Raw genomic sequence first — 27,812 nt, 5'->3', positions numbered from 1 at the left:
AAAAAAATGCACCACTCTTTTTGTCAATTAAAAAAGGACACGATAATTTTGTTGGACTCGAGAGTCGAGAGGCGCAAAACAGAAGACGTCTTACATACTTGTTTTATGAAACGTAAGGAAAAACGAGACGAAAGAGAGCTGACTCCTTAGAGGAATACCACAAGAATATGCTCCGATTTTAAAGAATCGAACTCGGAGATAAATATTAATTGTGATAACATTTAGAGAAACGAGCGTATGTTGTAAAGACTTTTACATGCGGTAAAGTCTTTGTTTCCTTCGAGAAAATTTATGGACACATGATAAAGCGAAAATCGTGCTCGTTTCAACCTCGGGCATGTATTTTTCTTAAATAAAAATTTCCAAAGTCTTCCATCGTTGAACTTCTCACAGCGGCATCGCGGCAGAGCGATCAAACTCCGATTAATTTTATCGACAGTTAACTCGTCAGAAAATACAGTATTTTATTAATACACGAGTGGAATTGTTAATTCTCTTTTGTAATTTGACGCTAAAAGAAGAAAGAAATTAGTCCTTTTTTGTAATTTGAAAAGGATTGAAAAGGATAAAAAATTGGAATTATACAACTAATTGTAAAAATTTTATTTAGATATTTGACTTTGGTTGAAGTGCAATCCAATTAAAGTATGAAATTTTAATCATCGATCGAAGTTTGATTAAACTTGATCGCCGAAGCGATCCTGATTGTATCGAAGGAGCGCTCTGGGTAAAAAAAAAAAATAATTATGCAACTCGCCATAAGATTCCACGAGACGGAAATGGACGTAGGGGGCGTTCCGCGTCCACCCTCCGTCGCTCTCGCTCACAATCCTCCTCGATTCCCGCCGATCCTCGGCACTAGGAACTAGGAAAGCTCCTCCCGCACATGCTGCCGCCTGCCGTTCCGCGGTCGCGTTAACGCGCTCCGCTCGAGTGTGTATACACTCGAGTACATATGTACTTGCTTGGCCGAGTGAGGGGGAAGTGAACGCGCGCCGCAACGAAGGAACGAAGAAAGATGCGGGGCGCCAGGAGAAAAAAGAAAGCCCACCACCACTGAGGAGCACTGAGTAGCTCCAGATCGAGCATGCGGTCAGTCGAGAGAGACGTTGCGTCGGTTCTCGCGTACAATCGGCAGGTACACATACCTGTGCATCTATCGAGAAAGAAAGAGAGGGAGAGGGAGAGAGCGAGAGAGAACGAGAACAAGCGAGCCGCGCGGCGAGTTGGGCGCGTTACGTCGTCGATGCGTGCGACCAGGTGATTCAAGAAACACTCCCCCTCTCCTTAGTCTTCTCTCTTCTCTCTCCCTCTCACCCTCGTGCCAGATTCTTTCTCTCTCTCTCTCTCTCCCTCTCGCTCATCCGCCCGCTTTCTCCCTCCCTCTCTCTCTCTCTCTCTCTCTCCCCTTCTTACTCGCACCTACTTCGACTCACACCCTCCCCGGTATATAACCTCAAACCGTCGGCGAGCTCGTGTCGCGCGTCGCTCGCCGTTAACGCCGTGTGTTTTTCGGCCGCGGCTGAACCGGGGGTTCCGGATGTGCGTGGCGCGGTTCCTGCTGTCGCAGCGGGTGTTAGTGAGCTCCGGCGGTTTCTCACCACATGCGACTCGTAAGTACTCTCTCGTCGGTATTTTCTTTTTTTTCCCTCTCCCTCTCGCGCCCCCTCCCCCCATTCTCTCGTGCCCCGCGGTCGCCGCGCGTCCTCGACGCGGTTTTTCCTCCATGCCCGTGTGCCGGGCGTCCGCGAAGTCCCCCCCGGCGATTTTTCGCGCGAGTTATCGCGTGAATTTCGCTGGCGGGCCCCCCCCCGGCGCGGGCGTGCTTTCGGGGACGCTGTCGAGGATACTACCCCCCCCCCCCCTCGAGTTTTCCCTCCGGCGTTTTCCACCGGGCGTTTATCGTCCGCGCGTCGTCTCTGCTCCCTTTTTTTCTCCCGTCCCCCCTTTCTCCGAGCGTAGGAATTTCATTTCACGGAGAGCGACATCTCATCACGCGTTCACCGTTCGGACGTGTTACCTTTGGGACGCTGGCTCCTGGAATGCCGCTTTTAGACCCGCGCGCGTGCGGAACCGCGTTCGAGTTGAAAGTTTTATAAAGCGATGTTAAAGCGAGACCGGAAAGCGCGTTTATTTTAAGTGGAACGAAGACGAAGACGATCGGGACGGGCGCCTTTGCCCTCGAGTAAGAGCGTATGGGCGTCCCTTTGACGGATGGTACTTTTGACTTTTGACCGGAGTAAACATTTTCTCGCGCTCCTTCGGATTAGGCCTGTTCGTCTTAGCTCAGCTTCTTGCACGGTTCATCTTTCCTCCTTTTCTTTTCACGTTGGAGAGAAGAGGAAAAGAGATGAACTGTGCGAGAAGTTGCAGCGTAAACGAACAGGCCTGTTGTTTTCCAGAGTTTTGTGCCTCTCGGTCCTTCCGCTCTTTCCAGAGACAGAAAGCAACGATCAATTATTTTGTTATTATTAATTTGTTATCAATTTGTCCGATCATTTATGGCGAGACGATCACTGTTAATTTACTTCGACCAAACTTCGATTAGCTTATCAACACCTGTTTAGTAACACGGACGCAATTGTTAATTTTTCATTGTCCGACATGTGCAGAAAGAGAGGACTCAATTAGCGACGAATTACGTGCCCGGAAATTTTGCTCGAGTTATTCTGCCGGACGAATTAATCGCTCCATATGTTAAAGGGTTTCCGTGTTTCCCCGAGTCTTATAAACGAAAATGTTCTCTCACGTTGCCTTCACGAGCGCGTATTTTTTCCCCAAACGAAAGTTTTCTACATCCGGACTTCGAGCGCGAAATCTGCGATCTCTCCGCTGAATAAACAAAATAAATTAAAATGATCAGAAGCGGTAGCGCGTTCGTTCGACGGGTGCTAAATGACGTGCTAAATAAACGAGAATGCGGGCTTTGTGCGCGATAAGGAAAAATACGCGTTATATTTTTCCGTATTGAATAACGATCCGGTTCGCGCTATTCGACGACGTGTGGCGGGCACGTGACAAGGTCGCGCTACTTTGCGTAAATTGCTCAAGAATTGTTGCGAAAGAAAACAATTACTTATCTTATCTAGGATGAGACTCGAAAATCAATAATATCGTGCACGCAGGTTTGACCAAGAGTCGCGCGTATACGCGCCGGGGGCTCGCTTTTCTAGTTACGGCACCGTCCCTGCCCTTTTCGCTTGATGTCATAACAAGCAAACATACGGAAAGTTTATTTTATATATACGTACGGAGTATAGCATCTTAAGACGGATGCTGCCCCAAGGACAGGCATCTCAACAGATTTCGTCTGGATTATTCCGCAGGAAAACTGTTTCACATTTTATGCAAAATAAACATTGGAACATATGAAAATTTTTGTATAACAATTAAAAAAATTATTATATAGACTATAGAAAATTTTTGTATAATTAAAAAATTATTTTATATAATAATTTTAATTGTTAGATAAAATATAAAATTATTATATCTCCTAAAATTTTAAAGATTTGTGTCAGTTTCATTAAATTGATTATCAATTTTATTATGTAATTGTACTATTCTAGCTTCAGTTTGTGATTGCGTTTCCGCGAAGACCGTAAGTAACGGCGCGTGGTTTGCTTAGACGAGGAAATGTACATAAAATTCACGCGAGTAATATTACTAGGCACAAAAAGATCCAACCTTATGGCTTATTTCTACTTGTGTTATCCACATATCGGTCAAGTTCACTTATAGATTGTAAATAAAATTATTATATATATATATATAAAACAAATGTTAAAATTATACTTATTACATTAATGTCTAATTTTTATATTTTAGAATAATTAATATTAATATAATTTGACCATTTTAGAATGATATTATATTAATATATAATGTTATTTTAAAATAATAAATAATTGTGGTGTAAATATTAATTATTCTTATATATATTTTATAAATAGAACTGTTATTTCCTGTTTATTCTTTCCGATTATTAATTTTAGACGATGTCACATTTAAACATCGTTATGCTAAACATCTCATCATTTCTCTGCGGCAACTATGTGAATTTGATAAGGCACGTTTTTTTCCTCAGTAGTAATCGCGCGACGATAACATTTTTACCTCTCATGTTTCACAAATAGAAATAAGCTATATTTTCAACACGTGCGATACACATTCTAGATTCAAACAGTATTTTAAAGATATTTCAATAAAAAATAAGATTTAATGACGAAAAGAAAGAACTAATCGTTCTAATGGAATTCATTGTCGCCTAACACGATTTTAACTGCCACGCGACATATCGAGTGGATAATGCAAAAAAGAAACAGAGCAATGCGAAAAGAGGTTTTTAATCGAGTCCGGAACAAATTTTATAACGTGTGAGGAATTTCGATACTCGCGGTGCGTTCCTAGATCGCGTTCGGGGAAAGTCGACACGTATATTCGATTTCTTCTCTCTCTCTCGTGTATATCGGAGGGAGAATGCTGCGCTTCGTGCGAGTTTATGCGCGGCATTAGAACTTCGGAACGCCATGAATAAATCATGGATGCAGCCGAGGAATTTTTGTTCCAAACTTTTCGCTCGAAAATTCAATTTTTCAGGGGGTCGCCGCGAAAATTCCGGTTCGATTTTGGGCGCGCGCGCGCGGACGGCCGCCCTTTGAAGGGATTAACGATAACCACGCCTTGTTGTAGACACTAAAAGCCCTTTTGTACGTAACACGGAATGAAATATTGCCGAGGTAGTGTGCTCGCGTGACATTGAGGCCTTAAGGAGGATCGACCGAAGGATAACTCGGCGAGGTATCCTGATATGTATGTAGATAATAAACCCTGCCTGATTAGTGCCTGTCACTTCTTCAATCAATGGAATGAGCCCAAAAGCCTGAGAGATTATCCGATATTGCGTAATTGAATTTAAGGACTGTAACTTGTTACACCCTAATGATTATTAATCGCTCTGCGGTAAATGAAGTATTGCCTTTTTAAAAAAAAAAACATCGTTTTGAAAATCTTTACTTTTCGTAGTCAGAATTTTTTAAATTGTTATACGAAACATGTAAAATTATTATATCTTGTAATTCTAAAGATTTTTGTGTTAGTATTATAAAATAGATTTTCTGAAATCTTCACTTTTGGCAATCATTCTAAATTGCAAATTTTATGAATGTTGTGTCAACAGTTCATACGTCTCGTTCTTGTATGTCGAGTATGTACGAGTTCTTCTCTATTTATGGCACGGCCAAGGACGTATTTACATAGAAGCTAAAACTGAAATTTAACATTCGGACTTCTAGTCGCAAAGAAATCCGCAACCTTTTTTTTAAATATTTTTAAAGTTACTTTGTAAAGTTGTAAAGTTGGAACGAATTTGTTTTCCTGTATTTAAGTATTTTCCGTAATAACATATATCCCAAACTTTCTTTTGTTCATATATGTCTTTACTTCTTTGCTGTATTAAAAACAAAAGATACATGGAAATGCTTTATAATTTTGAAACTGGGACTATTTCTCGTAAAAATAACAAAATCTGTTGGAAAGAACTCCGAAATCCGCTTCTTCGACCGTGTTTCTATATCCGAGAAGCAGCACAGAAATTATTGCCTTTATAGAAAAAAAAAAGTAACACGAAGAAGCATTTTTGGATGCTTTATTCCTTCTTAAGCCGCTCCTGGCAACCGCCGTTCCGGTGCCGGGTTGTTTGGCGACGTTTGGACCTAAGAGATGAAGGGTGTGCGTCATCACCCAGTTTCAGACGTTCGAGTATGGCAAACTCGTTCGTCGATGGTGTACAATTTCTTTTTTCCTCGCGCGTGCGTGGATCAACACGGCACAATTTTCCTCGACTGATTTTCTAGGGCTGTTTGTGAGGGTTGGCAACCTAAGGGCGCGTGTAAGAGGCACGTGTAAGGATGTACCACAAATAATCGAGCGTAAATTTTCCGGCCTTCCGCACGATTTACGCAAACAAATACGCTTCTTATTCGTGTCCCTTCTTTTTCTCTATCTTTCGTGGATATTTTATACAACGCAAGAACACGATGAGAAATGAAGCTATATCAATTTTGCAGTATAACAAAGATATACGCAAAATAATTGAATAAAAAGGGGAAAAAGTCTCTCGTACAAACTTGTTAGACGGCTTATCAGAGTTACGTTACAAAATTTAGGATTTTTATTTCTGATTTTTTTAAATATTTAAAATCTAAGGATTAATTTCTCCTCTTCTCCCTTTTCTTGTATAGTTGTTTTTTCCTGTCATCGCTTGTGAAAAGTGATAAAAAAGTTATTCTTAATTCGAAACGTTACGTAGTACTGAAAATAAAGTAACATTGGTAAGAAAAAATGTTTAGTAATGTTGGTTAAAATGTTTTGGATACAAAACTCTACGTTTGGACCTTAATTAGTGCAGGTTTTGCAGAGACGAGGGTTAAGCTGGAGATTAATATGTCATTTATAAAATTAAAAGAAGCTCCGGGAGAGAAAGCCTTTTTATCTTTACGAAAACAATTTTCCCAAGATCTGATGCTTATATCGTAAGCGCGTCTCATCATGCCAAACTTATGTGAATAAAGTTACGTGAATAAAGTTTCAGAAAAGCTCATCAATTTGATTTTGAAGTGTTAATATTGGCCTGATATATGTGTCGGTGCACAATGAATTCGCGGGATCGATAACGCCGACTCCGGAACCGATGATTCAGGGATCAGAAGGGCAATCAGCTCTTGTGTGCACAGTATTCTGTTTATTCTAGCGATATGAATAGGCTGCATTAACTGTAAAATCCGTCTTGATTTGGAACGTAGGCCCTGCGCGTTCAATCAGCTTCTGATTAAGCCTCAGGCCCACGAAAACTAATCCGAGCTCTAATTACGATACGACCGTAGAATTGTAACGCAACGATAACGAAATCGCATGTTTTCCCGATCGTTTCTCACCAGTCGGAACGATTGGGCTGCGCGAAAGTTGAATTACCATCTTGCTCTACGAATATTAGAACGTGAATTGACCGCATGTGCAAGCCTCGCGGGCACTTCTGGCCTAATCGCCTGGAAGTCGCCTAATCACTCGCTGATATTTGTAAACGAGGTCAAGAGAAGACAATGAAATTATCTCACGACGAGGCCACGTTACCGCAATCGCGATTAGTTATAGTCGCAATACTCCTATAGATCTCAACTCTCGAACGACGAGTATCGTTCGCTATATTTCAAAAAGGGGTCAGATTAATTGCATGTATCGATGATAAGATAAATTCATAATCGTCGATAATTATCTTATCTTTTCGTTATCCTATATACATGACATCAATTGCCGAATGGACAACAAAGAAAAAGCGAGATAATATCTGAATTTATTTTACCACGTTCGTCATATGTGAATTTTTTTCGCTGCATAGGAAGTGTATCCAATTTTTATCTGCCAGGTATTTCCCCGAATAAAGATTAACGCGCGATCCGTCCGAGTTTCACAACAAGAAGATAATTACAAAAACGCGAGTAGCCCGTGCTTTCCAGGCGAGATGCTCTATCTTTAATGTTGCATCCTACATTACAGCAACACGAAGCCATACGAAGTGGATTATCTCGATTAAACACGAGGTTTCTTGCTCATAGCTTATGCAGATTGCCGAGGATCTGCTTAGGAAACGTAAACACACACACACATACACACACACACACATATATATATATATATATATGGGCTCGTATATGGGTGATATTGACCGATATTATCCGGTCGTCATCCGGCATTAGCATTCCACGTGCATTCTTGATATTCGATCTCGGTCTCACATACGTGAGGAGATTAGAAATAGATACTTTAAAGTTAGAAATAGATACTTTAAAGTGTTTTCACTCTATTGGCTGGGGCTTAATTCACCTCCAATATAGAACTGTGTCTACGTAAGAGATGCAATGGTGGAATACGTACAGACGCACGTACATAGACGCACCCACACACATACACAATTGCACACACGTGCAGCAGCAGCAGGCACTAGAGCCTAGTTTCGCCGTTAGAAATTGAAAAATTCATCTGCGAATGATGTTTGTCGTGGTTTGACATATCTTGGTTTGACATATCTTGGTTTGACATGACTTCAGGCTGACCTTAACTGAAGTCGATTAACAAATCGATCGAACGGCTTTTTCGTCTTAATAACGCACCTCCTCGTTCTAATAGACACCGGTCTGCTACTTACGACGATGCGAAGTAATGAATTCATTACGTGCTAATCGACCGTCGCTATTCGTTCGTGAACTTCTCCGTGCCCTTGACGTACGACTGAAAAATATATAGCACAAGTTGCTTCGAAATTACAGTTCCGGTACGGAGCATGTCACGTCTCGTCACAACTCGTGCTGCGTGTTTTGTCATCAAAAACAACAATACCGTCTAACTTGAGTATTTTTTCATTATTTTTCGTAAGGGTGAGACTATAATGCCTATCAGAAGTATTTTACAATAGAAATAAGAAAGTTTATAGAAATTTACTATAGAATATACTACTGTAGAAATAAGAAACAAGAAATGACAAACGAGCTGATATGAAGATGGATATGCGTAACACTTCGCGTGACTTAATGAAAAATTGCAACGTAAACTTTTAATGTGACAATCAGGATACGAATCATACGATGCACTTGAGCAAATGACAAATTCAGTACGATGTATTACTATTTTTTATTCTGAATAACCAATTTCCGGGATTATGAATAATATCTTTATCAGATAACATTCCACGTTCAAATTGAATGGCATAATGTCGCGATCCATATCTACTGGGCCGATTGCGAGAGCTAACATAAAAGCCGTGTAACAGTTGTCGCCTGTTTGCGCTCGGAATTAGTTCTCCCGTAAGTCTACGAGAATCTACGAATGCACCATTGTTGTGTTGCGCTCCGGCTTGTTAAAAGAAAACTTTTGTCGATTTTCCCCGCAGAGTTACTTTTGCAGTTTATACGAATATTGTTGCAAGAGCTCGTCCGCGGTTCCTGAGTAAAATTGGTTTTGCAATTTAATTCGATTTTACAATTTAACTTGCGCAAGCTCCCCACGCATGTAATTTAAAGTTATACCTTTATTACATTAATTCTCGCCGAACATAAATTCTCCCCTCCCAATTACGCTGTCATAATTTTAGATATAAATAAATAGCTTAACGAATTTCTAATTTTGTTAATGCAAAAACGGATTTTCGTATTTTACTACATACCTACTAAATGTGTACTTTATATAATTTGAATTTCAAGCTTACTCAGCCGTTATCAAGCAACGTTATCGCTAAGGGATTTCTATACACAGGCGTTATATGTAGACGCTATAGCTTTCGTAAATATTTGAGTTTTCCAACTCGTAATAATTTAGTAATATGTTACCTTGTTTCAATACTTTTCCCTCTAAATGAGTTTTAGATTCCTTATATTTTGATTAATCGATAAAAAAGTTGTTTATTTATTTAAAATAAACGCGCGTCCAATCACATATAGCTCTATAAAATACATCTAAGAAAATATACGTTATAAATATGAAGTTTATCGTTATTTATTGCAAACAGCGTGTGTAAACAGTATCAGTACGTGTATGTTGTAATTTCGTACATTCATACGTAATAGCTGCTTCTGGTCTCTGCAGATATCGATACGAAAATGATACTTGTCGAGTAATAAAAGTCTAAATAATCCCTGAATGAATCATCGAATCAGATGCCAGAATCGCCTTCAGCGGATGGCTATCATCAGTGTCGATAGCTAGTCATACGTTATACCTCGTGCGCGATCCCTCGTGGTATCCATTGATTCGTGTGGGAAACTTCTTGCGAACGGCATTACTTAATACTTCTTAACTTCGCAAGCTCACGAGCTCCGAGTAGAATTATTATTGTTTATGAAACTTTTAAAACTCGCTTCTCCTTGGACGTGCGCGAGAAGTTAATATACGTAAGATTCTCTCATACGTGCGTTGGACAATCATTTTTAATAACCTAACACTCCCTTGGCGCTTGATATTTTTTATTATTTCATTAGATGGAGCCATAAACAAGTGAATTGCAAGTATATATATAAAATTAATAAATATATAATTTAACATACGTACACACGCACTTTAGAGAGCGCTATAAAATTTCTGCTCGTAAAAAAGTATTTTATACATATAGTTTTAGGATCAGAGATTTTATAGTGCTTTCTGAAATAAAAATTTATAAAATGTTCACAATTTTAAGATAAAATACATTGTATAAAACTGATACAATCCGCAATGAGGACGCGCGTGAGGCATACAAGATTGTAACAATTAATCTGCAAGTGCGAAAACAAATCCAGCTAATCGTGAATGTTATTATTTGTATTTTGCAGGCAGAATCCGATGTATATGATGAAAGGGGCTTATTAGTATGCTGGATAAGCGGCGGCTACATGCCTCCGGTACTTCGCCATGCACCCTCATCTTTGTGGTCGTTTTGGCACTAACTGGATGCTTCTCGTTTTGGATTCACATCGATGGTTCAGGATCGCCGATCCCCTACTCCAGCGGCGGTGTGGCCGCGCCAGGATATATCCTTATATTTCCCGGAAACGTCACGCCCTCCACGCAGCCCTACTCAATAAACGAACTTCCGTCCGATGATAAATCCACGCTGATCAACATCACGGACTTCAGGTTCCTTATGAACCACAATCCCTGCAACCGTACGCAGCCATTGCTGTTAATGTTGGTTCATTCGGCGCCAGGGAATTTCCCGAAGAGGCATGTCGTGCGAGAGACCTGGGGTCAACAAGCGCCGGACGTGACTTTATTGTTTCTCGTGGGATACTCGGAGGAGTATCAATCCAGGCTCGAGGAGGAGAACAAGAAATACCAAGACTTAATACAGGGAAACTTTCTTGATGCCTACAGAAACATGACCTACAAGCACGTTATGGGATTAAAGTGGGCTACTTATTATTGTCCAAGTAAGAAGAGAACGGAATTTGATCTCCACCGTCATAGTTATATAACTCGATTTTATTTCTTTTCAATTTACGATCATGTCGCTTTTTTATATTTCGTATCAGATATCAGACATTAAAAATCTCGGAACAATTTCACAACGATATGAATAACAACCGAGTTAATTAGATATCTGCATGATTAAGTGTAATTTCCTTCTTGAACATCTTTCTTGAAGAGAACACACGATCTTTATCTCTTTCTTTTCCAATTTTCATTAATATTATATAATGTTAGCCTTATGTACGGCTATATTATGTACACCTGATTTTGACGTTGTTCTCGTATCTTGTTTCAGGTGCCAAATATATTCTTAAATTAGACGATGACGTTTTTGTTCATTTACCGGCCATGCTGGACTTTCTTACGCATGGCCTTTCGCCGTGGGGTGCAAGACGTCTGATTCTCTGTGATCTTCTGTCGGCTTCCGCAGTGAAGAGATCTTGGCGCTCGAAATGGCGCGTCTCTCCTCAGGAGTATCCCGGTAGACTTTATCCCACGTACTGTGCCGGATGGGCGATCCTATACTCCCCCGATAGTGTATTTATACTGTACCGCGAGGCCCAGAAGCAGCCATACTTCTGGATCGACGACGTGCACATTACCGGGACACTGGCTAGGAAAGTAAATTTAACACAAACCTCATTACACTCTTGGGTGCTTACGACCGAGAGCATGCGGGACCTGCTGTCGAACCCGAGCGCTCGACGGGATTTTCTGTTCGGGCCTCCGGATCTAACGGAGAGCGGAATACGAGCCTTACATAGTCTGGTTACTAAACCACGGCCTAGCAGTGAAAGCCTATTGAATTAAAAGTTTAATAGAACAATTTCATTATACTTGGTCGCCGTAACGCGAGGATCGGAGAAAGGAAGATAGGTACGAATAGCGAGTGTTCTTATACTTTCTGCATATCTTAATTCTACATGCATCGCGGTATGCCCTGTACAACAGTTCAACCTAAGTGTTCGATTATTTGCACAATGTACAAACGCCATGTTATGTATGACACGTACGTAATAGTGCGTTACATATATGTGCATATGTGTGTGTATATATATATATATATATATATATATATATATATGTACACATACAGATGTGGCAGACACATATGCATGTGTAACAAAATATTACGCGAAACTAGCGATTGTCTAACTTAAACAAGGAATGAAACGGGTATAATTTCGGTGAATTCAATTTCCCGTACTGTAGATATCAAGAGACACAGTCGTGTCTCGCGCCAAGTCACGGCCAGCAAACAGCGAGGCGGAAACGTGTATACTTATATGCAATTCGCCTAGTTCAGAGTACTTTAAATTATCTTAGAGTAATTCCTGGACCGACCGAGTTCCTAATATTTGGAAAAGATCCTTACGCCGACCGTTGCATTTACATTGTCGCAATAATATATAGGGATCAATATCACGCGTTTGTGGCATCCGAACTCGACGGAATAATACCGGTTTCAATTCCTGTATTCAATTATTATTTATATTCGGAAAATACTCAGATATATAGTGTAGGTTTATCCGCGCGCGTTATATTTACTTACTAAATTGAAAAGGCTCATTTCTCTACTCGAGACTGTCAATCTATAATCAGGGCTTGTAATCAAATGTTGTTTTAAATAAAACTAATTCCGAGGACGTTCACAATTTTACATTTTAGGTTTTTTAAATCTTTAAATTTTAATTGTATGCATTTGTATAATTATGACATGAAGTAACCAATTGTTTACACCACAATTGCAGTACCTGTAATTATATTGCAATACCTAAGTTTTTGATGTATAGATTGTATCATTTTATCAGTCATTTGACTGCTGTGTAGTACGCACGCACACACACACACGCACACGTATTTATACTGCGTTAAACGTGGAAAGCGAGAACAAATATTTTATTATTGCAAATCAATTTGTAGACATCTATTTGTAAGATTTTTCGCGATATTTTACTTGTATATATCTTCGATTATATGTGACGAATGATTATTACTCGGTTTAGTAAATTGCTTACGAGCCCTGGTTATCAAGCGAATTGAATTAAGTTAAACTTGATATTTTGTGCAACCTTCAAAATATTAATTTGTTACTCTAAAAGGACAAAACATCAGCTATTTTTTTATTTACACTTATAAAAATGCCAACATGTATACAGGTGACCCTCGAATAACACGGTACTTGAATTGCACGGCGTCTCGAATCTTCTTAGTCGTATTGCTCGATTCCGAACGTCGTACGTGACTCCTGCATATATTTGTGCGTCAGATCTACAATTTAAGCCGATTTCGCTATCTATAGAGGGGTTCCCGTGGCAAGATACTCCCGGTGGGTTGCCATTACTTTTCGAGTCTCGAATAGCACGGTAAAAAATTGTGTCAGTCCTACTTTTTAAGTTTTTATTTTTTTTTTATAATTCCTTGAAACTAAATGCTCAATTTTATATAGATCTGCATTATATGGATCTGCACACAGTCTTGATTTACACGGTTTTCAATAACATGGAACGTGATCTTGTATGAACCTTAAGTCTCGAATAACACCAATAATACCAATAACACCAATTATTCGAAGATTACCTGTATATAAATATGGAAAGGATAGTATTAGTATTGAAGGGCGGCGAAAGTTCAACGCGAAACTTGCGTGTCTCGCGTTCGGAAACATGCTCCTCTCGCAGTGATAGAAATTTGCGAGAGATTGAGCGTGTTACTTTATTGTAAATTTATTAATCGGCGACAAGCAACGGAACTTCATCGTGGAGCCATACTTGTGAATGTACTTAAATGTAATGTAATAACAAGGAAATTTTAAGATATTACATTGTTACGCAAGAACATTAACGAGTCGGATTAATATCGTTACGTAGCAACAAGTACAACCCCAAAACAAAGGGTCCATTCGCAATTAGTACAGAGATCGCAGATATTTGTCCGTTTTTGAACGTCTATAAATTTTTTATGTGAAAATTCGTTGGTCATCACGATTGTATCCGGTACTATGAAAGCACGTGCCTGCAAAACTGTAACGTGTCAAGCGTGAAAAACGTGCTAGCTTTTAGTTACCGTGATTTTTTTTAGGGTCGATAGTGATTCGCATTGTACTGTCTTCTTTTTTTTTAATCTAAAATACAACGAATGTGTATACGGAATAAAACACACAGGATTCCACTCGTCAGCACCGTACTCAGAGCCGAATCTCCTGTTGTGATATAACAGAGACGGGAGAAATTCGGGCTCTATCGTCACTTCAAGTATTAATTCGCAAATTCTGGAACTGGGCAATATATTCATATCATATTATAGCATAAAGAAATTGGTGATTATTAGTTACTAAAGGATCTCACGCATTATTCCTCTATGTATGTTCTCGAACGTTTTTACTCGTTACTGAGTTCTTCTTTATACATACCATGTTATCATGTATCATTTTCGGAAAGAGGGAGATATCCCTATTGCGATAATATCAAGTATCGCATAGCATAATATAATTCTTGTGATGGAATAAATATACTTATAATTTAAATAAATAATGGAATTATTTAAATTACACGGTGTATTTTTCATGTTTATTCGTATTGGCTTTGCGTAACTTTTATTCGTCTAGCGAACAAAAATATCTTTAATAATCGTAAACAACATTAAATATACCTTAACGTGAAGAAGCGTACGCGCGCAGAGATGAGCTCAATGTCAAAAGTAATGATTGAAATATATCACTAATAGTCTAAATGCAAAATTAGAAATTAAATATACAATTATTACGTGTATGTAAAAAAAAGTTGCGTTATAAGTGTTAATTAGTGATCACTACATCTGTGATAATTGTAGAGTTAGATGAGACAATCAGATATTACGACTGAATAGGGTAACAAGAATATATATATATAGAAGTAACGTACAATCGGATATATACTTTATTGGTCCAGCTGTTTAACTACGTAGAACTATTTATAAAACTTTACAAAATGCTCAACGTGTTGCAATAAGGGAACCTTGCTTAGGTATATTTACAAGGCAACGGAGTTACGCGATTTCTAACAATCGATTGACGACAAAGCTGTTATGCGATTAACGTGATTACCGCAGGTTCCTCAAGAACATCCATTACAATTTCGTGATATTTCGGATTAAGATATTTTCATCGTAAACGCAACGTGATTGTGCAAGTACCACCAAGCTCGGATTTTGATATAACTAGAAAAACTCGCTACAAATCTCTCTCAAAATGTGAATGTAAAATTGAACAAAATTTTTAATGTCATACAAAATCATTGTGAGGAACATTTAATTCTTCGTGCACCTATATCGTAGACACATACACAATTAATTCTGAAATTAGGTCATCCTGAAAATTATAATCTTTAATATAAATGGTAATTTACGAATAAAGTAGCATACAAATGATCTCTTATTAGATTTTAATGATAATTTAATAATCATGATAGATTTAATAATGTAAAAAAAAACACGTTTTGTATAATATATAGTACGCGAGCAAAATGTACCATACAAAAGTATACCATGATATTATGAATTATGATATAGACATAAAAGTAATTATAAATAGCGTCAAATTTGTGAATTTATTACTACCAGCATTATTGACGTAATGGTTTCATTAATTTTGACAGTAATAAATTCATGAAAATGCATAACTTTTAAATTTACCCTTTTGTTTCCTTTAATTCTTTATGCACCTCGTTAAATCAAAACACATATTTATACATATAAAAAAACTAAAAACTCCTAAATTATTTTTGTTCAAATATTTCTTGCTTTTACAAAATTTATTAGTAGCCAAAACATTATATGTTTCATAATTGCAGTACAGATAAACTACTATTAAAAATATTGCTAAACGATCAAATTGGTGCAAGGAGTGAAAATAATTCGTAAATCTTTTGAGTCTTATGTAACGAAATATTACGTTATGGCGAATACCATGATTTCTACCAAAATCGTTTACAGTCCGAGGTGAACTATTTGTCTACCGTGTAAAATTCGTTAACAAACGATTTAAATGATCGCGAGAGATTAGGAAAAAATGTCCTATCGTTTACAAATGTCCCGACAGAACACGAAGACGTTTAATCTCGTCGATGAATTCGTAAAATTACCACATGCGATTTCTCCATTGCGTGCGTTCATCGAAAATCGAGACTCGATTATATCCTATAAAATTGGCAGTATACAAACAATTCATCACATCAAAAGTTAATGTGTATATATATATATATATTTTTTTTTTTAATATTAAAAAAGGTCTCGTAACGAACGTTAAGATTGGTAACGTTTATGTTGATTCTTATATATATTGATTCAAAGAAATCGGATACCTTGTTCAACGCGACTAAGAAATACTCTGTAACATTATAGACTACAACTTTTACGATCTAACAAACTCGCCGCTTGACACGCGTCGATAATTACATGTAGTAAAAACAGTTTCGCTCTAATGCAGGGGCACACGTTCTAAATTCTATCGTGCGAACTGCGGCACATCTGTGTCCAAAGGAGTCCACAGTTCCACACCGTGAAATATCTTTTGCGTTATTTTTGCGGATAACGACGTGTGATAATGTAATACAATTTTACATGTAATAGAGAAAGTACGGACGTACAGCTATTTAAACGTGAAGAATAGAAACGACGACAGATTTAGCTCTTCATTTACCTGATCGTTAAACGATATAAATTATGTCTGGGGAACCTGACTTTGGCCCCGTATATCGTGCGCCCCTGCTCTAACAGCTTTAACTTCCTAATTTATATCACTTAGTGAACTCGGAAGAAAAAATCGTGACCCACATACGGGCCAAGAATAGGAATTGCGTTAAAAAGAGAAAAAGGAAACGTGTAAGCTGAAAAGGATACGTTCTGATTGACTCTGATATTTCCCAGACGAGACGTCACGTGAATTGAAAATCGTTCGTTTCGCGAATCGGAGATTGTTCCACTTTTCAGAGATTGAATCAATACGGCGGTGCGTATTAATTTAATTGGATTTCATTGTATATATATACATATATATGTATAGGAAATTCTATTCTCTGTAGACTTCCTTACGTAATAACACTGCCCAAACTATGACAAATTCAACTACGAGTTCTATGTAATCTACATTACTACTTTCTTACAGTCGGCAAACACCTTCGCGATACTTTCTACCGTTTCTCGACGATCGAAATCAACTGCGGCGAGGAGATGCGGCACGATGACTCGTATCGTGCGTAATGATTAATTTCGACATATAGCAAGGTGCGTCATACGAGAAAGTAGGAATAATTAAGTTATCGTCGCTATAGCATCGTCGCTCACATTATTAGATACCTAGAGCACTTAATATTCAGGTACTAATTATGTTACCGTAAGGTGATTCGGGATTATAATTAGCTTTACACGCTGAACAGGAATAGAGCCGATATTTCGTGATAGCACATATAGCTTATACGCCGTAAACGGTTTTTTTTTTCAACGATGAATACGAATTGCGGATACATAAAAATAAGAAGAGCACGGCTGTTTAACGTTTTTTAATCCTGAATGAGAACATATATGCACATAGAATATATGCATATGTAAAATGACGTATTTTAATCCTGAATGAGAATATATGTAAATGAAATTCCTTCTCATATATATAGATTCTTCAACAGGAATCTATACGTATATGTGAAAGAATTCCTCACAGTCGCAAAGTCCCAATGTCTAATTGAACGAAAGCGAGAAATCTGCAACTACGCAAAGTCCATCGATTCGCCCTAATTTATTTACCTACCGCTTGCGAAGATCCCCTCGCGTGCGTCCGACCGGTTTTCGCTCGCTCGAAAAGCGTCCGCGCGATGTTTTATACCTATCAATATTTAACGATACCTGCGGCGCGGGGCGTTTCCGGAGACCAGCTCCGTGCGCTGTACATATATTTCCATCTATCGAGAAATGACGCGTCTGCTTTTAATCACTTACAATTTACACGTGTGCGTGCACATATATGTACGTATATATATATATATATATATAAATGTCACGTCGAAATTCTATACGACAGGGAAGATATCAGTTTGTGAAATATTTGCGCAGCCGACTAATCGGACAGTTAACGTCAAAGTGGAAACGGATATACGAACCTGCCGCGAATTCAGACTAAAACTCGATTCGTCCATTCGTCTCATTCGAAATGCAAATAACGAGGATGCTCCAGGGCCAAGGAGGTGATCCGCGTTTAAGGATAATGCATTCAAAACTGTTCGCTATTCTCCGTCACGGGATGTGGATAACGACTCCGGCGACCCGCGCGAGAAGAGTCGAATGGAAAGGTATATTTATATAAATGAAATGAAGAAACCATTCGACTATTCTTCCGCTGCAATCGTCATTCGTGTTTTTTCTAGAACGAACAGGAATAGCATTCTTAAAGTTCTTCAAGGAAAAAGAACGAAATTTTGATTACGACTTGCCACGACTTCGCCGTTGAATGTGCGTTTAGCCAGCGGACAGTCGTTTCCTCGGCAGTTAATACTTGAATAAATACTTTACCTAATACGCGCGCAATACACTCAATCTCGTCTATTCGATGGAGATTTTGCTAGCTAATTCAATTCAATTAATAGTCGATCGCTAACTAGGAGAACAACGTAGCAGGAATGTTTCTAAAGAGCAATGTTTAACTGTCATTCCTCCTTGATTTACGATCGCATATGATCGTAGCCAACTCGCGCGCGCGCGTACGACTTGCGCGCAATCATTTCTTTTTTCATGGCCACTATTTTACTTCCCGCTTATGCTTGCAACTGCGCGCCGGCTTTTACGCTAATGGTCCCCAACCTTCCTTCAAGAGCCACCTTAAATTTTCCGGCAAATTAGACTTACGCGACGGACGCGAGGAATAAGAAAAAAGGGGGAAGGTAAGCCAGCGGATAGTGTGCAATAATAAAACGTGATATAGCGCGACGTAAATTATAAAAAGAAACGCGATCCTCTGCTCTTTCCCGATGCGATCCTACTTCCGGAGCGTGAGAAAGACAAGAAGGTAAAAGCTTTTACAGAAGCTTCCTGAGGCTTTTGTACAAGTCTGAAATCAATATAACTGTTCATGCAGATCGCGTCTCGATGAAACGTGATAGCGCGTTTTATCTCCGTGTCGCCGTTACCGGAACTATGCTGCAAACGCGAAATTTAAAATCCTAGGATGAAACGAACGTTGCCGAGCTCTCTGGTGCCCATTAGCCTAATATGACGCGCCGACAGGAGGGTCGGGTCGTCGGGTGAATCCCATCGCCTTACACGCTGGTGGTGATCTGCTCTATGACGGTGATGTCGCGGTGGCGACGCGGCCGGGTCCGGTACGGGTCCTGATGGCCGAGACCCTCCGGCACGCTCTTGCTGGGCCTCAACGGCGCGTGGTGGAACTGCGGATGGCAGTAGTGGTCGACGATCGGATGGTGGTCGTGCACCCGCTCGACGAAGTCGCGCTCGCGCATGCCGTCCTCGACGTCCAGCGGCACGTGGAGGGACTGCGACTTGGGCAGCCGGGGCCGCGGCGGCGGCGGGCACGCGCACGGCGGTGGCGGCGGCACGATCCCGAGGCTGGAGAGACGCGGCCCCGGCAAGACCGGCGACGCCGGCTGCCGTCCCCAGCCGACCAGGAAGAGGAGCGCCGCGCCGCACAAGGAACTCAGCGTGCACGCGTAGTAGCCCACCCGCGGGCTGCTCGCGTTCATGTAACCTGGGGGAGGGACGACGGAGGTGCGATTAAAAACGCCGTGTAATCTGTCGCGCGCGCCTCTCAAGGAGGGTGAAGGGTTGGGCGATGAAAGGCGAAGACCACCCGGGATCTTGGTCTCGTCTCGCAGGGATAGGACTCGGAGGTGGAACTTTATTTCCGAGAAATTATTTCTAAAGATTCTTAATAGTTTCGAAACCCAGCAAACACCAACTAACAGTGACATTATATCGATATAATAATTTCAACAATGTAACTGTTATGTGCAAACATATGCTATATTACAAATACATACATTTATATTATTGAGTAGGAAATTATAATATTGATGTAATGTCACTATTAGTTGGTGTTTGTTGGGAAGGAAATTTGCGTGAAATTGGTACGTTGAATTTGACAGAGAAGTTCTCTTCCATCGTCTCCGCTCTTTTAAATACACTGTACGGTGGAGCAATTATTGAGAATGCTGGAAATAATCTTACGATAATGCTATTTTTGAAAACAATCTAATCTTGCAAATGGAAGGTCCGGAGAAAAAACGTTACGATCTTGTAGTTTGCAAGTTGTTTATTCTAAACATGAGATTGTTTCTAAAATGGACTTTACGAATCTCGGGAAATTAATGTCCTTGATTTGCAACGTCAATTATATCAGATTAATGTCACTCGTCATCATCGTAACTGTTACTTAGATATTGTACGCTGCTAATCTGATATATTTACAAGAAAAAGAAATTCATTTTATTTAACTCATAAAATGGATTTTAATTTTCCCTTAAAACGCTGTTACATGCCGTTTTATTGTCTTTATACTTTTTAAATTTAACGTACAATTTCGCGTGGACAGTACTGTAGCAGCGGCGAGGAAATTCCGAAATTACGAATTAATGAAATTTCAACGACTGAATTGTCGCTCCAGAATCCCCTTAAGCTCCTCAAAGTGACCAAAACTTGCAATTCTCGTACAGTACGTTCGTGTGTCTTACGAATATGCGTGACAGTTGTCATGCTTCCTTGAATATTCTCTCTCAGGAAAGGAGGCTAGAGGAGTGCATTTCCCACGTCCCGTACGTTGTTATTATTATTAAGGACGCCGGCATTAAATTCATACACAGGGACCGTAAGACCATTAGTAGGGACGGATTTAGCGTGCGGGAGAGCGGATTTCGCCCACCTCGGTGGTTCTGAAGTTCTAATACTGTTGTACGGACGTTTGAAAGCATGAAGAATCTGCGTTTAGGAGTAAGTAACTACGCGCTTTATAATAGATACGATGCAAAGCCGGAGATATTATGTAGAAAGCGGTATTTAATGGCTGCGGTTACTTTGTGTAATATCCGTCGTCAACTGAACGTAAAAATTCGTCTCATATTATGCGAGAAAAAAGAGAGGAATATGGACAGAATAAGTATGTAAAGGTGTCCCCCTTTCAAATTTAAGCTATAACATCGGCTTTTACAGAGAAAGAAAATTTATTTTATACACGTAAATATACTTAATCCTGTAAGTGTGAGGTTGCGTTTAGATAAGAAGTAAAAAGGTCGTTTTCACGTGACCCGTCGTAATGATCCTCGAAATAAATCAAGAATGACCCGAGGACCTTACTGGGCACCAGCGTAGGTACCTAAAATTTCGTATTTCCTGCGCGTACCTGTGAGAGGAACTCCAAGAAGGATGGGTAGGGCTTCCGCGGCTTGCACCAAAGCCCACGATCTGGCGAAGTGTCTCGCGCGCAGCCTCTCCAGGGCCAGCATCTTCAGGGAGTAGAGTGTGCCGCCGAGCGAGGCGCCGTAGAGCGCGGAGGCCAGCACAAGTCCGTGGTAACCTTGCACGCTACCAAGCGCCACTTGAGCTACGGCTTTAAGCAGAGGGGAAACCTAATTCGAATCGATAATCCTTGAGGCGTGATCCTTGAATCTACAATTCCTATAGGTCGTTCGCGCGCAAAATTCGTGCAGCACGATTTCCCAGCTTGTGTTTCCCACTACGCGCAATTCCTCTCCCGAGTAAAGACTTTTTACGTGTGCACAAACTCACTTACTGAATGTCAAATCGACCTGTTTCTCTCGCACGACTCGAATCGTGCTCCACAATTTTGCCGGGTTCAATTTTCGTTTGAAAGGGAGCTTTATTGCGGGGCCTTGTAGCGAAAAATAATCTATTTATATAGAGAGACGAATAGCCCTTTTCGCAGTTATACGTCCCGATAAACTCAAGATCAAAGTAAAGAATCTACAGCAGAAACAGGATATAAATTCGGGAAATTCCATATAAACGCTAAAGAGTATGAGATGAGATAGCTGTTCTGGAAAAAAAAAATTCAACCGCGTTAGATCGCACGTTGCCATTGTCAACGCGATGGGACGCAAACATCTAGCAATTTGAACTTGTTTACGGTCAACTACGGGCATGTATGCGAAAGCGGCCGCGAGATGTACTGACCAACTCCAATGAGTGCCGCTTGACAGAGATATTGCCTGGATACTAGGCACTGAGCGGAAGGTCTGACGATAACTACCCCCAAAGCCGCGCATCCGAGTGCCGCCGCCAGGCCCAGAAAGGTCTGTAGCAGTACCAGGGCGCTAGCCTCCAGTCCGTCTTGGTAGCCTTGCAGAGCCTGTAAGTGATGTTTCTCATTAAGGCTGCGGGAAAGAACGCGCTATACGGATCGCCACGATAACGCGGACAATGACGCCGGGTAACGACGCCCCGTCTAATATCGATTATCGAAATTGGCCCCGTCTATCCCCCGAGATTACCCCGGAAATCGCGAAATTAGGAAACTCGACGCTCGCTCGATTCTGCGTCATTAAACCGTTAGCGGAAATGCCACGAGCTGCCAAATTGTCTCGCAACTTGTTTCGGGTGCATTTGATGAATATTCTATTGCCGACTGAAATAAAATGGCTCGGGCGACTTTTCTCTTTACGATCCGTATCAAAAAGTACCGGTAATTCTTTCTCTATAAGGTACATTTATTACGGAAGAAGGAATTTCGAGGACGCATCGAAAGACAAAATTGATAACGCGAAATGGAATAAACCGTTCGTGACTTTTGCCACGCCACGCCGAGTCTCTGGAGAATAGCAGACCGTCGGGAGAGCCGTTATCAAAGAAGGAAATCCCTCTCAATCACCGAGTGCACTTACGATATAGAAGGCGGGGGTGTAAAGACCGAAACCGGCAGCACCGGCGGCCAGCATGAGCATTCTCACGGGACGTGATCCCAGAGGGCTCAGATCGACCAACGGCTGCCTCGGTACCTTGGTCCCGGATTTCTTCTCTTTGACTTTGCCGCGCTGATTCTTTAGATGCAGGATGGCTCGCCGTTGAGGATGGTACAGCGAGGCACTCCGGTAAATCAGCCCCAGGAAGAAGGCCAACGAGAGCGCTCCGGTTACCGATTGAAGTCCCAGTCGCCAGCCCAGCTTCCTGTAGGTAGATACAGCGCGATTACGATCGCGCAGGAAACGTCGAATCAGCTGACGACGGTATATACTGCCGGCTGAGTTTTTGCGCTCTCCGTTACGTCTCTTAGCATACGTTTTATATTACGAGTGAAAACTACTGCACTTGCATTTCTGAGAGAAAATTTTCCGCGAGGCGTTTTTCCGCGTTGCAGGTACACTCGCCCTCTCACTCGCGAATCGTCTTCAAATCGTTAGAGAAAAATTTGTAATATTTCAATGTTTAGCTGAAAATATAATTTGTTTAATACCTTGGAAATTACAGTAAAACTAAAATACATTGTTCGTTAAATATTTAATTTATGATGCAAATATATCATGCTCCATGAAAGTCGTTTAAATTATAATAGATCACAACAAGAGATTGTGCCCGATTTTATCGTCGTTATCTCGGTGTGTAAAAATGAAGTACTTTTTTAATCAAAAAGATATAGATAATCTTATCAGAAAGTAATTTCGGAAAAATTTTCGCAAACAATTACTTTGAGATAACGCGAAGTCAATGAACGATGAAGATTAACGACTAGATTTTTGAAGCTCAAACATTACTTTCGTACGATTTCTGCAACTTATTACAAAAATTGTATAATAAAGTGACTTTTGATTTATGGCGCACGATGTTTCCAAATTATTTCGTTACTTCTTTTCGAGAAGTTATGAAATTCGCATTTAACGCGAGCGCATTGTCAAGCAGTATTGCCTTCGAGGAGAAACATCCATTTACTTTTGCTGTGTTATTTTCTTTTATCAGAACTTTATTAAAGAAACGTTTAGAAAGAAGCGTTAAACCTGACAAGTTTTAATACTCTGCAAACATTTAACGATCTTTAATATTTTTACTGCGCAGTGCGAACGTTAGGAAGCTTCATTTATTTCATTATTTAGCGAAACAAAGTAAAAGTACAAACGAGGTAAAAATACTTGAGCCAGGTGACAGTTAAAAAAAAAAGTACGTAGACATACATAAACAAGTAGAGCATATGAATCGTCGACCGAAAAATTATAAAGTTGGGATTAAGAGATAAAAAGCTATTAAAAAAATAAAAAAAAAGGCCAATGCATCAGCACATTTAACTTTAGGCGAAATTAACCCGGTACGAAAACATAATTTTTTAAACACTCCCCGTGTATATATAATATAATTACAAAGTTAACTCTCGCCTGTTCCGGTTACTAAAAAAATACAAAGACGTACTTTTCTAATAAATTCTCTATATTTTTTGGATTTTTCTCTTCAAGTGGAATACATACAGACGCCGTATTCTTCACGTTCAGCCGTTTGCACGTGAGAAAGGCGAGTGTTTGCAAATAATAGTGCGGCTCGCGAATAAGAAGATTAAAATAAGGGATAAAACTAAGTTTCTACGAAATGTATGTATTCAACATATTATATGTCGGTACGTGGGCGAAGGGTTGCGCTTTAATCCTCCCTCGACGTAAGGATAATAAGACCTCCACCCGGCTCTATGACTATTCATAATATATATCCGGTAGGTATACGTTTTTACATGGACACGAGCTGTTATCTTTGCGAGCGGAGCGGCTGAAATTTATTTTCCGATACGCGCGCGCCTTCCCTCATTCGCGCGCTCCCTATCTCCCGGTGGAAACGCATATTAAATGTTTATCATATATTCCCGGGGTCAGAGATGATGACGGTTCGGTAACGTACGGCACGTGTAATAAACCGCCCGCCGCTCTGGCCACCCGCTCGGTCAGCCGGTCGATGCGTTCGATATGTTTGTGACAGAGACGGCGAATTATTCGGCAAAAACCCGGCTCGCGGCACGTTCGCGATTGAAGCGTTGTTTTAACGCTCACGGGTTTGTCGTTATCACGGAATTTTATATAATGTCCGCGAAATCTTTTTTGCGTGCACCGCATTGCCGGACAATCGTGTACCGCGCCCCATCCGTCGTTCTATGCCATGCGTACGGTAAAGTTAAACTGTATGTTGCATGCGGCATAATGGGGAAGGGTGAACAATTTATCACGTATCCGGCGTATATATATTTTACAAATATTGCCCTGGAATTTACGGTAACGTAAAAAGGATGATCGATTTCCAAGATAAGACACGCAATTCCGCGGAAATAAATTCTGTCCGGTTTAATTTAATTATACTTTATAATTATTACTTCGCTCAAATAAATATTATTGGGCAAATTGATGGGTCAAATCATATGAAATATGATGTGCAACAGAATGGGTATAGAAATTTCGGCAGTTTATTGCGTGTAATTTAATTCGGTATGTATAATGAGTCGACAAAAATAATGACTGAATCGTGAAGAATAATGTTTGACTATCTTTTTAATGTACTTTTCACTAAAAATTAATGGATAATTCGTTGTTGAACTTTCATCCTTTGAGTTTGAAAAGAAGTGCCATTTGCTGCTTTGGAACGAGAAGGAGAAGGAGGAGGAGAAGAATTATGGAAGTGTAGAAAAGATAACATTTGAAAGAACAAATCTAATATCACTACCATAGTCGTAGAAGAAATTCGCCTAGTGAACAGCATCCGCAATGCAGTGATTCCAGCGCGAGATAAAACATAGATATCCGCAACTAGTTTTTATGACAATATTAATTTACCGACAAACGCATTTGGCTATCGAAAAACGTTTGCTTGAAACAAAATTGTAAAAGCGTAAATTATAATGAATTGTATTGATTTTATCAATTTTCCATATGCAACATAAATTATTTTCCAAAATCAATACAGCCGATTAAAACTCTGAATAATTCCCTTCTGAATTTAAAATGTTGAGAAAGAAAAAGCAAGATATTTAAAGAATACTTGTTCATTGTTTAACGAGCTTCTGCGTTATATTATGCATCGTTTCCATGCTAATTTCTTTTTATCGCGCATATACCGCTCCGAATATGTTTCAAGATATTTCCGTATTTTATATCGTAAATTAGCCCGGTATATCGTCGACCTGGGCAAACTTATCCAGTTATCGAGTAACCCATATATCGACTTAGCGAGTTACTCCAACAACCTGACGATATTATGTTCGTCGGTCCAGAAGAGCCCGATCTCTAATTGGACATGCTTTTATACCTAACAGAAACTGCCACATAGCAACGGCAATTAAGTGCACGTTTAATAACCCGCATGTATAACCATCGCCGCATTTTGTCTACATAGGTACAGGTTAACATACACGAGAGTTAAATCACGGTAAACATTTCTCCCTCGTCGACAGGGGAAATTCAACCAACATTTCATTAATTTAATCTCTCGCAATATAATTCTACGAAAGAAAAATTACGTCGCTATGTTTATTTTTATACTTTTGAGAAAAGTAAAGCGCTAATACGTTCTTTCGGTAATATATATAATTCATTTTTTGAATTATATGTATTACGCTATTTGTGTACACAGTTATAAAACTGCCTCCAAGTCCTTTTAACTACGCGGTAGTCGGAAATTAGAAAACCGCCGGCCGTCGTTCTAATATCAAAGCACACGTCGATCATTCAGTATTAAAAATTAAGAGCTTTAAGTGACGATTAAAGCCGCGGTAACCACATCTCGCTCTTTAATTAATTTCAACATGACTTTAATAAGATTCCAGGCGTAATTTTAAAACGCGCGTTAAAAATTGAAAGAAATTAAATGGAAATAGCAATCTTTCGCGCAGGCAGGTTTCGCCGAGGATAAGCCGGACTGATCTCGTCGTAGAATCCACGATCGCGAAAGCGGACGTTCGGGGATCCGGGATACAACTGAAAATAATTTGCCGAACACTCACGGATAATAGATCAATGATACTAACAAACGCCCGTGGCGAACTCCAAACGAGCTATTTCGATAGTCGGCGGAGGCAGAAGGGGAGGGACGCGTAGAGAAAGAGAGAGAGAGAGAGAGAGAGAGAGAGAGAGAGAGAGAGAGAGAGAGAGAGAGAGAGAGAGAGAGAGAGAGAGAGAGAGAGAGAGAGAGAGAGAGAGAGAGGGAGAGAGAGAGAATGAAGGGCCGGGACCGAATAGAACGTTCAATTATTCCACGTCGAATCTGTTCGCTGTTTTTGTGCACAGAAACTGTCGTTGCGCCCCGCAACGTCCGTACGTTTCGGCGGGAGGGGGGGGGGGAGGACATGCAGTCGCGCGAAAATCTACGATAAAAGGGTGGCGCGCACTGAAAGCAGTTTTGTCCGTATGTTACACGCTGCCGCTCGACTTCTCTTCGTACGCAATTTGTTTCGGGAGTCATTGTCGTCAAATATCGTTACTATTACCAACGAAATTCATCGTTTTCGAATACCACTTTCACGGAAAATAACTGCGCCACGTATTTGGCTTCTGTTTCTACAGGCAGGGAGCGGGAGGGGTGAAATTTATCCGAAAGTATTGTTGCATCTTCTAAAATCTCAATACTTATCAAACATTTTGCTCTTCTTAATCCTTGTTAAAGCAAAATTATTAAGTGTGTTATCCTTTTATCCGTTTCTCAATGATTCAATTTTCGATAAAAATTGAATAATACAATGTATAGAATTTTTTCTTCATCTTAATTTCTAGGAATTAATAAAATTCGTTGAAAAACTATTTTGTAGTTCTGTATAGAAACTATATTCAATTAATTAATATGTTTAGCTTTAATTTATTTGTCATAGAGTAAAT

General features: G+C 40.0%; 2 protein-coding genes across 7 annotated transcripts in view; one reads left to right on the top strand and one right to left on the bottom strand.

Annotated features, from left to right (window-relative positions):
- The first annotated feature begins 973 nt into the window (after positions 1-973).
- On the top strand, positions 974-14,542 carry LOC139770232 (beta-1,3-galactosyltransferase 5). Of its 3 annotated transcripts, none has more exons than XM_071702033.1 (3): positions 974-1,092; positions 10,356-10,952; positions 11,288-14,542. In XM_071702033.1, exons 2-3 carry the CDS (start codon positions 10,394-10,396, stop codon positions 11,800-11,802), a joined length of 1,074 nt encoding a protein of 357 aa, XP_071558134.1. In that variant the 5' UTR covers positions 974-1,092; positions 10,356-10,393; the 3' UTR covers positions 11,803-14,542. The 3 variants fall into 3 exon arrangements, with proteins under 3 accessions (XP_071558134.1, XP_071558133.1, XP_071558132.1); XM_071702032.1 differs by having other exon boundaries at positions 984-1,138; XM_071702031.1 differs by having other exon boundaries at positions 984-1,613.
- Positions 14,543-14,891: 349 nt separating this feature from the next.
- LOC139770224 (uncharacterized) overlaps positions 14,892-27,812 on the bottom strand; it is a 78,046-nt gene continuing 65,125 nt past the window's right edge. For all 4 annotated transcript variants that reach the window (XM_071702002.1, XM_071702004.1, XM_071702003.1 and 1 more), the window contains 4 exons: positions 22,866-23,148; positions 22,159-22,333; positions 21,368-21,574; positions 14,892-19,720 (listed from right to left, as the gene is read on the bottom strand). In XM_071702002.1, the coding sequence (XP_071558103.1) occupies positions 19,275-19,720; positions 21,368-21,574; positions 22,159-22,333; positions 22,866-23,148 (1,111 nt within the window). In that variant the 3' untranslated portion in view covers positions 14,892-19,274. The remainder of the gene's footprint in view (positions 19,721-21,367; positions 21,575-22,158; positions 22,334-22,865; positions 23,149-27,812) is intronic.

The sequence above is a fragment of the Temnothorax nylanderi genome, unplaced genomic scaffold, assembly GCF_030848795.1.
Source record: "Temnothorax nylanderi isolate EJ_2023f unplaced genomic scaffold, tnyl_v1.0 TNYL_tig0028_pilon, whole genome shotgun sequence".
Lineage (NCBI taxonomy): Eukaryota > Metazoa > Arthropoda > Insecta > Hymenoptera > Formicidae > Temnothorax > Temnothorax nylanderi.
Note: the sequence above shows the minus strand (reverse complement) of the source record. Positions and strands in the feature narration are given on the sequence as shown.